This window comes from Salvelinus sp. IW2-2015, unplaced genomic scaffold (assembly GCF_002910315.2).
Source record: "Salvelinus sp. IW2-2015 unplaced genomic scaffold, ASM291031v2 Un_scaffold1895, whole genome shotgun sequence".
NCBI lineage: Eukaryota > Metazoa > Chordata > Actinopteri > Salmoniformes > Salmonidae > Salvelinus > Salvelinus sp. IW2-2015.
The window spans coordinates 72,782-87,675 of record NW_019943256.1 but is presented as its reverse complement, the minus strand read 5'-3'; the positions used below and the strand labels follow the sequence as shown (position 1 = coordinate 87,675).

Here is a 14,894-nt window from a genome sequence, read left to right as displayed (position 1 = left end):
ATTGGCAAGCGAAGAAACACATCCAACCGTGAAGCACGGGGGTGGGCAGCATCATGTTTTTCATGTTTCTAAGTTGTAATTATTTACACCTCTATGGCCTATTTATTGCCTACCCTCCTACTACTCTTCTACATTTGCACACAATGGTACATAGATTTCTTTCTTATTTTTATTTTTTTTTGTGTTATTGGACTGTATGTTTGTTTATGTGTAACTCTGTGTTGTTGTTTTTTTGTCGCACTGTTTGCTTTATCTTGTCCAGGTCGCAGTGTAAATGAGAACTTGTTCTCAACTGGCCTACCTGGTTAATAAAAAATAGTTAAACTAATAAACTTCAAGTTGGCTTCATTATTTACTTTGAATTGTGTTCATCATCATAAAGGGAAGTTACTTGTTTGCTGAAGAAATAAAGTGGACCCGCATTGACAAATCAATTATTAGCAATTAATGTTACGATCTGATTAACATTACAGTATTATGATTTTGTTAATTTAAATAAAACAAAAAGAAATAATATTAAGAAAAACATCTAATTCATTTACTCGTGCCTCCTACAATTAAGGAATACTAACCACAAACTAGAGAATTAACCTGGTCAAGATAAAAGGTGAAATGCTGTGGGAGAGTGCTTTTGCTCAATGGAGGACTGGGTGCAAGCCCAAACCATAACATAACATATTGCAAAAATTAAAAAAGCAAGAGCAACGTATGAAGAAACATATAAATAAGATAAAAAATTGAAAAGCAAGAGAATACGTTCTGCTATTCACACAAATATTAGAGATGACATCAGAGGCAGGAAAATACGGTGGGATATATTGAAGACGACGCTCTGTTTTCAACAAGCATATCAGTGCGAAAGGAAGTTTTAAAAGCTTGTGGTCAGCCTCCCCCTTTTTCCTCCAAACGTAATGATGGTCATTATGGCCAAACAGTTCTATTTTTGTTTCATCAGACCAGAGGACATTTCTCCAAAAAGTACGATCTTTGTCCCCATGTGCAGTTGCAAACCGTAGTCTGGCTTTTTTGTGGTGGTTTTGGAGCAGTAGCTTCTTCCTTGTTGAGCGGCCTTTCAGGTTATGTCGATTTAGGACTCGTTTTACTGTGGATATAGATACTTTTGTACCTGTTTCCGCCAGCATCTTCACAAGGTCCTTTGCTGTTGTTCTGGGATTGATTTGCACTTTTTGCACCACAGTACGTTCATCTCTAGGAGACAGAATGCGTCTCCTTCCTGAGCGGTATGACGGTTGCGTGGTCCCATGGTGTTTATACTTGCGTACTATTGTTCATACAGATGAACGTGGTACCTTCAGGCATTTGGAAATTGCTCCCAAGGATGAAGTCTACAATTTGTTTTCTGAGGTCTTGGCTGATTTCTTTTGATTTTCCCATGATGTCAAGCAAAGAGGCACTGAGTTTGAAGGTAGGCCTTGAAATACATCCACAGGTACACCTCCAATTGACTCAAATTATGTCAATTAGCCTATCAGAAGCTTCTAAAGCCATGACAATCTTTTTGAATTTTCCAAGCTGTTTAAAGGCACAGTCAACTTAGTGTATGTAAACTTCAGACCCACTGGAATTGTGATACAGTGAATTATAAGTGAAATAATCTGTCTGTAAACAATTGTTGGAAAAATGACTTGTGTCATGCACAAAGTAGATGTCCTAACCGACTTGGCAATACTATAGTTTGTTAACAAGAAATTTGTGGAGTGGTTGAAAAAGGAGTTTTAATGACTCTAACCTAAGTGTATGTAAACGTCCGACTTCAACTGTATGTTTTATTAAGTCATACACCTGACCACCAAGCCCACTTTGGAGAATTTTGTAGAATAGCCCTTCGTGCCAAATAGAATCAAATGCTTTTTTAAAAGTCAATAAAGCAAGCAAAGATTTTGCCCTCTTTTTTTTGGTGGACGTGTTTATTAATTCGTGTGTGTAAGGTGTATATATGGTCAGTAGTGCGGTGGTTAGGGAGAAAGTGAATTTGACATTTACTTATAAAAACATTTTCTTGAAGAAAGGTTTGAATTCTTGAATTCAAAATGCTTCAGAAAACCTTTCCCAAATTGCTGTTTACGCAAATTCCCTTGTAATTATTGGGGTCTGATTTGTCTCCACTTTTGTGGATCGGGGAGATGAGCCCCTGGTTCCAGACATCAGGAAAGCAGCCAGAAGCTAATACCATCTAGCATTTTGCAACTCAGGTGTGCTGTTTTTCAGCATTTCATTTCTGATGTTGTCTAGACCACAAGCTTTCTTAGATTTGATAGATTTGTGCTTTCCATTTAGTTCTTGTTGTGTTATTGGGTCATCTAATGGATTTTGGTTGTTTTTAATGACTGATTCAAGGATGTTCAATTTTTCTTGAATTTCTAATTGGTTCTGTTGTAAGTCTTTTTGTGGGATGTTTTTGTATAGATTATCAAAATAAGTTTTCCAAATTCCTTCATCTCTACGTTAATTCTTGTGGCCTTGTCGCTGCTTAAACTGTTCCACATGTCCCAGAACTGATTTTGGTCAATTGCGTTTTCAATTTCATCAAGTGTCTTGTTGGTATAATTCAATTTATTGTGTTTCGTGTTTTATACTGGTTTCAGAGTTTCTAAGTATTCATATCGCAGCTCGGGTTGTTTTGCTGCTATTTGTTCATTTGACATTTGTCACATCTCTATGTCTCTCTGTCTGTCTCTCTCGTCTGTCTCCTCTCTGTCCTGTCTCTGTCTGTCTCTCTCTGTCTGTCTCTCTCTATGTTTCTCCTCTGTCTCTATGTCTCTCTATTTATTTCTCTCTGTGTCTCTCTCTCTGTTTCTCTACCACCTATTTGTCTCTCTCTATGTGTCTGTCTGTCTCTTTCTCTGGTTCTCTCTCTCTCTCTCTGGTTCTCTCTGTTTCTCTCTCTCTCTCTCTCAATTCAATTCAATTCAATTCAAGGGGCTTTCATTGGCATGGGAAACCTGTGTTTAACATTGCCAAAGCAAGTGATGGTAGATAATACACAAAAGTGAAAATAAACAATACAAATTAACAGTAAACATTAACACATACAGGAAGTTTCAAAAACAAGAAAGACATTACAAATGTCATATTATATATATACAGTGTTTGTAAACAATGTACAAAATGGTTAAAGCACACAAGTTAAAATAAATAAGCATTAAATATGGGTTGTATTTACAATGGTGTTTGTTCTTCACTGGTTGCCCTTTTTCTGTGGCAACAGGTCACACAATCTTGCTGCTGTGATGGCACACTGTGGAATTTCACCCAGTAGATATGGGAGTTTATCAAAATTGGATTTGTTTTCAAATTCTTTGTGGATCTGTGTAATCTGAGGGAAATATGTCTCTCTAATATGGTCATACATTGCGGCAGAGTTAGGAAGTGCAGCTCAGTTTCCACCTCATTTTGTGGGCAGTGAGCACATAGCCTGTCTTCTCTTGAGAGCCATGTCTGCCTACGGCGGCCTTTCTCTCTCTCTCTATCTCTCTCTCTCTCTCTCTCTCTCTCTCTCTCTCTTCTCTCTCTCTCTCTCTTCCTCTCTCTTCTCTCTTCTCTCTCTCTCTCTCTCTTCTCTCTCTCTCTCTCTCTCTACCCACCTCGTCTCTGTCTTCCATTTTTCTCTTTCCTTCTCTCCCCCTGCCTCCTTCTCTTCTGTCTCTCTCCTTCCCTCTCACTCTCTTTCTGTCTCTCTCTGTCTCTCTGTCTTTCTGTGTTTCCCATGGTGTGGGGGGAGAAGGGAGAGAGTGAGAGGAAGGGAAATTCCCTCAGTGTCGCCTGCTGCAGTCTGGTGGGGCAGCTGAGAGAACAAAGCCTCTGATCTTTTGATTTAGGGACAGATGTTTTTGCCGCGTGGGATTTATTTTTTGGTGGCACGCCATTGGTTTCCTTCCTCTCAGAGGAGACGTCAGAGGCCACCTCTGGTTCATAGCTAAGTGGACAGGGGTCTACAACGATGGGTGAGATTCTTTCATCTCATGTAATCGTCGTTTAAAAAGGTTGTTTCACATCAGACACGTTATAAATATGTCCAAATATTTTGACATTAATTGATTAGTTTCACATGTCACAGAGCAGAGAGACGTTCTCCTTGTTTCCATGGCATTGGTTATTTTGGAAAGCAAACATGAAATTGAACTTGACTCCCTGTCGTCCTGTCCCCTGCCCGTCTCCCCTTCCCAGTGGACAGTTCAGTGCGCCAGCTGGAGACAGAGATATGAGAGGGACACCTAAAGGACGAGAGGAGAGAGAGCGGCTGCGCCCACCGAGTACAGGTGGTCATAGCAGGAGCTACCAATGCTGGAAGGAGTAGTTCTGCTCAACACACTCTGTAAGAATAACACACACACACACACACACACACACAGCACACACACACACACACACACACACACACACACACACACACACACACACACACACACATACACACACACACACACACACACACACACACACACATCCACACACACAACACACCACACACACACACACACACACACACACACACACACACAAAGTATGACACATTGCAGGGCGAATCCTCATTTCTATGGACAGCCATGTATGAGTGGTCATACACCTACACTTAAAGGAAAAATGTGCTTTTTTTATGACCAAATCTCTATTTCTGATGTAACTGGCATGTTCTAGAAGGTTCCAGACACGTTTTTTTGTTGTTTTCACTTATTTTTGAGAAACATACACCAACCAGCGATTCAATTCCTTATCCTCGTTTTGCAGTATGGGCGCTCTATCCGCAGCAGTGTATTCCATGTTGTGTGACTTTGAGCCGTTTCCCCAATCCAGCTGTTCCATTCTGTATAGCTTTTGAGTCGCTTGAGTCTGAGTGTTTCTAAAAGGTTTTTTGGATAATTTGTTCATGTTTTTTCAGAGCCCCCGTACGACACAACGAGGATGAGGAAGTGAATCGTTGGTTGGTGTACGTTTCTCAAAAACAAGTGAAATAGAGATTTGCTTGTAAAAAAACAAACAAACATGATTCACCCTTTTTTAATTCTAGAGAATACACACCTAATACACACCAAGTACACACCTAATACACACCCAATACACACCAAGTACACACCCAATACACACCCAATACACACCAGGTGCACACCTAATTCACACCTAATACACTCCTAATATACTCCTAATATACACCTAATACACAACTAATATACACCCAATACACACCCGATACACACCCCTAATAGACACCCAATACACACCCAATACACACCTAATGCACACCCAATACACACATAATGCACACCCAGTACACACCTAATACACCCGATACATACCTAATACACCCCTAATAGACACCCAATACACACCCGATACACACCTACTACACACTTGATACACACCCAATACACACCTGGTACACCCCTAATACACACCTAATACACCTGATACATACCTAATACAGCCCTAATAGACACCCAATACACACCCGATACACACCTACTACACACTTGATACACACCCAATACACACCTGGTACACTCCTAATATACACCCAATACACGCCCAATACACACCCAGTGCACACACAATACACACCTAGTACACACCTAATACACCCCTAATACACACCTAATACACACCCAATACACACCCGATACACACCCAGTGCACACCTAATACACACCTGGTACACGCCTAATACACACCTAATACACACCCGATACACACCTAATACACACCTGGTACACGCCCGGTACACGCCTAGCACACACCTAATACGCGCCCAAAACATGCCTAATACACACCTAATACACGTCCAACACACACCCAATACACACCAAGTGCACACCTAATACACTCCTAATATACTCCTAATATACACCCAATACACACCTAATACACCCAATACACACCCGATACACACCTAATACACCCAATACACCCCCAATACACACCTAATACACCCAATACACACCCAATACACCCCCAATACACCCAATACACACCCGATACACACCTAATACACACCCAATACACCCCCAATACACCCAATACACACCTAATACACTCCACACTTTAGTACGACACAATGACCACACAATGACTATTCACGACACTGCTTTAGTCCCATGTCCCTTAAAGAGAAAATAACTTTTTTGTTTATCAGTCATGTGCTCATGAGTTTGAGATATGACATCCTGCATCATAAAGCAAGGCTCTGTATAAACCATGTGTAATGGTTGTTTTTGCTGCTGCGCCACAGGGCTTTCTATCAGAATAATACACGTATTTATCAGCCTCCAGATAAAATCCTGTTATTGTTTCCTATTGAGCTTGGTCTTTCCCAGGGCCTGACTCAACGACCACAGCTCTTAACACAGAGTAATGGCCCGGGCTGTCAGTTGTCTGGCTGGGCAGCGGGGAGGGAGGGATTCTACCGTACAGCACTTTACTCTCCGTACGTAGTTCCACTGAACAGAGGCGTGGTGGTGGATGAAAATATCCCATGGCAGGAGAAGGTTGATGACTTTGTCGAGGATCTTATTTTGATTCCAAATAACCAAGAATAGGACACTTCAATGGTTAGTGTTTCCCATGACTATGTTTAGTTGTAGAGGTTTTAATAGATGAGAAGATATATGGGAAAAAAATAAAACAATCTCTGTCTGTCTGTTTCTCTCTCCATCTCTCTATCCCAATTCCTCTCTCTCTCCCTCTCTCTCTCCCTCTCTCTCTCCCTCTCTCTCTCCCTTCTCTCTCTCCCTCTCTCTCTCTCTCCCTCTCCCTCTCTCTCTCCCCTCTCTCCCTCCCTCCCTGTCTGTCTGTCTGTTCTGTCGGTCTGTCCATCTCTCTATCCCAATTCCTCTATCTCTCCCTCTCTCTCTCTCTCTCTCTCTCTCTCTCTCTCTTCTCTCTCTCTCTCTCTCTCTCTCTCTTCTCTCTCTCTCTCTCTCTCTCTCTCTCTCTCTCTCTCTCTCTGTCTGTCTGTCTGTCTGTCTGTCTGTCTGTCTGTCTGTCTGTCTGTCTGTCTGTCTGTCTGTCTGTGTTCTGTCTGTCTGTCTGTCTGTCTGTCTGTCTGTCTGTCTGTCCATCTCTCTATCCCATTCCTCTCTCTCTCCCTCTCTCTCCCTCTCTCTCCTCTCCTCTCCCTCCCTCCCTCCCTCCCTCCCTCCCTCCCTCCCTGTCTGTTCTGTCTGTCTGTCTGTCTGTCTGTCTGTCTGTCTCTCCATCTCTCTATCCCAATCCCTCCCTCCTCCCCCCCTCTCCCCTCCCTCCTCCCTCCCTCCCCCCTCCCTCCCTCCTCCCTCCCTCCCTCCCTCCTGTCTGTCTGTCTGTCTGTCTGTCTGTCTGTCTGTCTCTCCGTCCTCTCCGTCTCTCCATCTCTCCATCTCTCTATCCCAATCCCCTCCTCCTCCCTCCCTCCCTCCCCTCCCTCCTCCTCCTCCGCTCCCTTCCCTCCCTGCTGTCTGTCTGTCTGTCTCTCCATCTCCATCTCTCTATCCAATCCCTCCTCCTCCTCCCTCCCTCCCTCCCTCCCTCCCTCCCTCCCTCCCTCCCTCCTCCCTCCCTCCCTCCCTGTCTGTCTGTCTGTCTGTCTGTCTGTCTGTCTGTCTGTCTGGTCTGTCTGTCTGTCTGTCTGTCCCAATTCCTCTCCCTCTCTCTCTCTCTCTCTCTCTCTCTCTCTCTCTCTCTCTCTCTCTCTCTCTCTGTCTGTCTGTCTGTCTGTCTGTCTGTCTGTCTGTCTGTCTGTCTGTCTGTCTGTCTGTCTGTCTGTCTGTCTGTCTGTCTGTCTGTCTGTCTGTCTGTCTGTCTGTCTGTCTGTCCCAATTCCTCATCTCTCTCCCTTCTCTCTGTCTGGTCTCCATCTTCCTCTCTGTCCAGGGCAGCGTCCAGCAGCCATCGTGTCCCCATCGCGGGTACCACCAGGGACATTGTAGAAACCTCTCTGGACATTGGGGGCTTCCCTGTCCTCCTGAGTGACACCGCAGGGCTCAGAGACTCCTCAGACACGTGGAGAGAGAGGGTCCGCAGAGCCCGTCAGAGGTATATACACTACACCACATACTGTATATGGTACAAAGCATTATGGGTATATACACTACACCACATACTGTATATTGGTACAAAGCATTATGGGTATATACACTACACCACATACTGTATATGGTACAAAGCATATGGGTATATACACTACACCACATACTGTATATGGTACAAAGCATTATGGGTATATACCACTACACCACATACTGTAATGGTACAAAGCATTATGGGTATAATACACTACACCACATACTGTATATGGTACAAAGCATTATGGGTATATACACTACACCACATACTGTATATGGTACAAAGCATTATGGGTATATACACTACACCACATACTGTATATGGTACAAAGCATTATGGGGGTTATACACTTACAACCACATACTGTATTATGGTACAAAGCATTATGGGTATATACACTACACCCACATACTGTATATGGTACAAAGCATTATGGGTATATACACTACACCACATACTGTTATATGGTACAAAGCATATGGGTATATACACTACACCACAACTGTATATGGTACAAAGCATTATGGTATATACACTACACCACATACTGTATATGGTACAAAGCATTATGGGTATATACACTACACCACATACTGTATATGGTACAAAGCATTATGGGTATATACAACTACACCACATACTGTATATGGTACAAAGCATTATGGTCAAAATGCATGTTCCATTTCAACTAATTGAATATCTTTGTTATGTAGTTCACCTAAAATGAATACATTCATTCTTATCATCAGGACTAGAATATGGAAAGACCTTAAACAATACTTATGGAGCATTATTTGGAGTCTCTTCCTGTGAATTGTGACTTCTGTACAGAACAAAGTCTAGTGTTGTCTACATTGATGGGCAATATGAACAAAATGAACAAGATACTTGAAAATCCTCAAAACAAAGAAGGAAGAGAAATAATTCAAGGCTTTTTCCATATGTTGTATTTTGGCTTCAGTTCCAGTTCGTCAGTGTAAAGAGAATGTATGGATATAAATACCAGACGTAAACACACTCAGGAGGTGGGAGGATGTGCCACTATGCACATAATATTTACCATACAGAGGGTGAGACACACGCACACACACACACACACACACACACACACACACACACACACACACACACACACCACACACACAACACACACACACCACACACAGTGACAGAGTCAAATACATACATACCAGAGCACTCCATCCTGACGGCTGTCTCCAATGTTTACACCAGTGTAGAATAGCAGCAGCAATGTATATACTCGTCCCTGAATACACACACACACACACACACACACACACACACACACACACACACACACACCACACACACACACACACACACACACACACACACACACACCCTCACCCTCACCCTCCACAGACTTGGCCAGGCTGACGAGAGGGAGAGGGGAGGGAGAGGGGAGAGTTGGCCCGGTAGGAAGTGCAGGCAGTTCTTGTGCTTAAGGGGACTTTCTGTATGTCTGTCAGGGATCCAGGGCTCATGACCTGGGGGAGGGCAGGAAGGAGGTAGTCAGAATAAGCATCCTGCTGCTACTGCTGCTTCTGCTAGTCCCTGGGGGCAGGGAGAGTCCCTGGGGAGGGGGGGGGTCCCCACAGAGATACAGTTAATTATGTGACTGTCTCTAGATTCCCTACCTATGCTTTTCTGTTTCAACAAAAATGGACAATAAAAATTATATTCTAATCTGGGGATTATAAAGTGGGACTGCAGTGGATAGCAAAAAATGTACAGACTCCTGACCAGTTCTGCTGTTTTGTGTTTTTTTTACGCTGGTCTTAAAAAATGTTTTTACACAATGTCTCCGCCATCATTTCCTATGATCTTCTGGAGAGCAGAACAGCGATCACTAACCTCCATTTGAATGGCAGTTTGTACTTCAACGAGTCGCCAGCTCTGGACGTTCTGTTTACTCTGGACGTTCTGTTTACTCTGGACGTTCTGCTTACTCCTGACGTTCGTTTACTCTGGACGTTCTGTTTACTCTGGACGTTCTGCTTCCTCTTGACGTTCTGCTTACTCCTGACGTTCTGTTTACTCTGGCGTTCTGCTTACTCCTGACGTTCTGTTTACTCTGGACGTTCTGCTTCCTCTTGACGTTCTGCTTACTCCTGACGTCTGTTTACTCTGGACGTTCTGTTTACTCTGGACGTTCTGTTTTACTCTGGACGTTGTGTTTACTCTGGACGTTGTGTTTACTCTGGACGTTCTGCTTCCTCTTGACGTTCTCCTTACCTCCTGCGTTCGTTTACTCTGGACGTTCTGTTGACTCTGGACGTTCTGTTTACTCTGGACGTTCTGCTTACTCTGGGACGTTTCGGTTTACTCTGGACGTTCTGCTTACTCTGGACGTTCTGTTTACTCTGGACGTTCTGTTTACTCTGGACGTTCTGCTTACTCTGGACGTTCTGTTTACTCTGGACGTTCTGTTTACTCTGGACGTTCTGCTTATCCTGGACGTTCTGTTTACTCTGGACGTTCTGCTAACTCTGGACGTTCTGTTTACTCTGGACGTTTGTTTACTCTGGACGTCTGCTTACTTGGACGTTCTGTTTACTCTGGACGTTCTGCTTACTCTGGACGTTCTGGAACTCTGGACGTTCTGTTTACTCTGGACGTTCTGTTTACTCTGGACGTTCTGTTTACTCTGGACGTTCTGTTTACTCTGGACGTTCTGTTTACCTGGACGTTTGTTTACTCTGGACTTCTGTTTACTCTGGGACGTTCTGTTTAACTCTGGACGTTTCGCTACTCTGGACGTTCTGTTTTACTGCTGGACGTTCTGTTTACTCTGGACGTTCTGTTAACTCTGGACGTTCTGCTTACTCTGGACGTTCTGCTTACTCTGGATGTTCTGCTTACTCTGGACCAGACCCTAATCCCGGGGACTCAAAAGAGGAAGTGACGGCGCAAAAGAGGCAGACGAGCCGGCATCATGACGAGACTACGTTGGCGTGCAAATAAACCGCAAGTCTTAGACTGCTCTCTCTGCTACCGCACGTCAAGCAGTACCGATGCACCGATTCTGGAATCAACAGGACCCTGAACAGGACCCCTAACTACACTATATGTACAAACGTATGTGGACATCCCTTCAAATTAGTGGATTCGGCTATTTGTGGACAGGTGTATAAAATCGAGCACACCGCCATGCAATCTCCATAGACAAACATCGTCAGTAGAATGGCTTTACTGAAGAGCTCACTGACTTCGTGGCACCGTCATAGAATGCCACCTTTCCACCAAGTCACTTCGTCAAATGTCTGTCCTGCTAGAGCTGCCCCCGGTCAACTGTAAGTACTGGTATTGTGAAGTGAAAAAGTCTAGGAYCAACAACGGCTCAACCGCGAAGTGGTAGGCCACACAAGCTCACAGAACGGGACCGCTGAAATCGTCTGTCCTCGGTTGCAACACTCACTACCGAGTTCCAAATTGCTTCTCGAAGCAACGTCAGCACAAGAACTGTTCGTCTGGGAGCTTCATGAAATGGGTTTCCATGGCTGAGCAGCCGCACACAYGCCTAAGATCACCATGCGCAATGGCAAGCGTTACACCACTCCAGCCGACGCCATTGGACTCTGGAGCAGTGGAAACGCGTTCTCTGGAGTAATCTAACATCTAAATGGAAGCAAGTCCCCGCAGCAATGTTCCAATATCTAGTGGAAAGCCTTCCCAGAAGAGTGGAGGCTGTTATAGCAGCATATTAATGCCCATGATTTTGGAATGAGATGTTTGATGAGCAGGTGTCCACATACTTTTGGTCATGTAATGTATATGTACATATCTACCTCAATTACCTTGTACCCTCGTACTGGTACCCCATGTATATAGCCAAGTTATTACCTAGTACCCTTACACATTGACTTGGTACTGGTACCCCGTGTATATAGCCAAGTTATCGTTAATTTTTTTATATTATTGACTGTTGTTGGGAAGGGCCGGTAAGTAAGCATTTTACTGTTACATGCTGACTACACCGCTCGCGATACTTGCGCGCGAGAACATTGCAAAACAAATTTAGACATGTTATTCAATCATTGCATCCAAGCTGCTCGCGCGTGTCTGTCAACGAGCGTCTACGTAGCCAGACGCTAAACTAGAACTTGGTTCTATTTGTGACGCTTGATGCGCTGCAAGTACCGCCTCTCCCTTCTCCTCATTGGTTGTTAGGAGCGTATACCCACGTGGGTGATTGAAAGATGAACTGAGGTCCACACTCCAGTCCAGTTGGTGGTGGTAATGGACATTAAAGTTGGTTGCCATATAAAGTCCGAAGAAGAAGAAGATGGAGGTTTACCCTTTTATCTGTGGATTAATTGTCAGAGTAGAGGACCGTGTGCATTTCAGGTAAAATAACAACCCAATGTTTATATCCCAGGACAAATTAGCTAGCAACAGTAAGCTAGCTAGCTAAATTGCCATGAATGTTTAATGCTTTTTGATCTGTCCCCAAGTTAATATAATTGGTTCAGAGTTCGTTTTGATATTTCAACCTGCGTGTCCTGATCATGTCTGGTGTGTGTGGACAAAATCAACATGCGCACGTTGATGCACGCCTTCGCGCGCCCGGTCTAGTCAGCATGTTAGTCTACACTTGTTGTTTACGAAGCATGTGACAAATAACATTTTATTTGATTGCGTATTTTCCCTTCAGGGTGGAGCAGGCTGATCTGACCCTAGTAGTGGTGGACTCCACGCAGCTACCCCCAGACCCTCAGCTAGTAGCAGCCTTCCTCCAGGAGCACCTCAGCACTGTGCTGCCCAGCCCTGAGGCCGGCATGAAGGCTGCGTCAGACAGGGTCCTGCTGGTGCTCAACAAGAGTGATCTGGTACCTGAGGAGCAGAGGGAGAGAACAGAGGGAGAGCTGAGAGAGAGCTCGGGTCTCCCTCCTGCATGTTTTCTGTCCTGCTATACCAGTACAGGGCTGGAGGATTTCCTCACTGTGCTGCAGAGCAGGGTCAAGACTCTGTAAGTATAGAGTATAGTTCTGTGTTAATGTTACTGTATGCTTCTACGTAGGTTTTTTAAATGGTTTTCCTGTATATCAGGTAGTCACCATGGGCGGAATCCTAACTCTGATTGATAGATTCATTGTGCAATTCATTCAAAATCAAACTCTTTGATATCGCAAGTAAGTTATGATTGGTCCCTAAGCTTTTGATAATATCATGCATGACTTGTCATAACATGAGTCATAACATTATACACCCTGTGCTTACCCTACGGTAGGAGTTTCATTGTGTCGTTTACAGCCCGCCGTATCCTGTGGATATGAGGAATAAACTCTGATTAGATTTTATACATCCTGAGTCTTTCAAGAAAGTAACGCTGATAGCAGCTCCCAGACTGAAGATCAAACACCCCATTCTTTTGAAATATTTGGCAGCGCCGGCCGGCTCACCTACATACAGTACATCAGTTATAACACATCTGTTCCATCCAGGTGTGGTGACCCTCTGAGCGGAGCTCCCAGTCTGACCCAGGCCCGTCACAGAGCCCACCTCCAGCAGAGTGTCCAGGCCCTGAACCAGTACCACCAGTACAGAGACCAGGACCTGGCCCTGGCCGCAGAGGGGGTCCGTCTCGCCCTCACCCACCTGGGACGCATTACAGGACGGGTCGGAGCCGAGGAGATCCTGGACATCATATTCAGAGACTTCTGTATAGGGAAATAAATGGTTGAACATGGATACATCTCGTGCAGAAAGGACACTCTCACACTAGATCACGTGACAGGGWGGAACACCAACACAGACTTTAAGTGTAGTTATTCTAGCAAGATACCAAAATGTAACTAGTGTATTTCATTGTTTGTCCTGGTCATTTGACCTGGTGGATCTCAACTCTAGCCATAGCCAGACTGAAGAAGTGTAAACATCTTAGCAGATCATCTGTGACTCTCTACTGAGTCACTGTTTGAGTCATCATCGCTCTGTGTTCTGTGGGGAATAAATGGTTTGGTAGGCGATCATCTCTGTGTTAAATGGGAAATAAATGGTTTAGTAGGTGATCATCTCTGTGTTAAATGGGAAAGAAACGGTTTTGGTAGGCGATCATCTCTGTGTTAAGTGGGAAAAAGAAGGTTTGGTAGGCGATCATCTCTGTGTTTTGTGRGAAAAATAAGGTTTYGTAGGTGATCATCTCTGTGTTTTGTGGGAAAAATACGTTTTGGTAGGCGATCATCTCTGTTCTGTGGGAAAAAGAAGGTTTGGTAGGCGATCATCTCTGTTCTGTGGGAAAAGACGGTTTGGTAGGCGATCATCTCTGTTCTATGGGAAAAGACGGTTTGGTAGGCGATCATCTCTGTTCTGTGGGAAAAGACGGTTTGGTAAGCGATCAGTGAATTTTATTGAATTTTATTTGGGCAAAAGACATACAACACGTGTTCCAGAGGGACGAGAAACACAGTGGATATTCTGGTAAGCGCATGGTCTGAGATTCAAGTTCGTTTACTCTTCCTTGATTGCTTGCGTCGGGAAAAGGTATGACAGGATATTTTAGTGTAAACAAAAGGAGCGGAATCATGCTTGTGTGCTATATTATGGCACAAAAGACGGTTTGGTAGGCAGGTTTTGACCATGGTTGGCATGCTGATCGTGTTCATGCTTTCCATGGTGACATACCATGTCGGCTAGAGTGGGTGGGTTGAATAGAACGACAAAGATACAGGTTAAATGAGTATTGATTAGCCGATCAGTGAAATTTTATTGAATAACATCTTTTTCACTGGCTAATTGGGCAAAAGAACATAGATCACTCTATCCATGTCTATTGTGCCCTCCCAGCACGAGATATGCACAGACACGTTACGACAGTA

At 44.0% G+C, this 14,894-nt stretch overlaps 1 protein-coding gene across 1 annotated transcript in view; it reads left to right on the top strand.

Moving 5' to 3' along the window:
• Positions 1 to 14,048, top strand: part of gtpbp3 (GTP binding protein 3, mitochondrial) — a 48,197-nt gene extending 34,149 nt beyond the window's left edge. The window contains 6 exon segments of the mRNA XM_070439757.1: positions 4,189 to 4,319; positions 4,321 to 4,336; positions 7,864 to 7,884; positions 7,887 to 8,025; positions 12,731 to 13,045; positions 13,521 to 14,048. Coding sequence (XP_070295858.1) covers positions 4,189 to 4,319; positions 4,321 to 4,336; positions 7,864 to 7,884; positions 7,887 to 8,025; positions 12,731 to 13,045; positions 13,521 to 13,752 — 854 coding nt within the window. The 3' untranslated portion in view covers positions 13,753 to 14,048.
• The last annotated feature ends 846 nt before the right edge of the window (positions 14,049 to 14,894 follow it).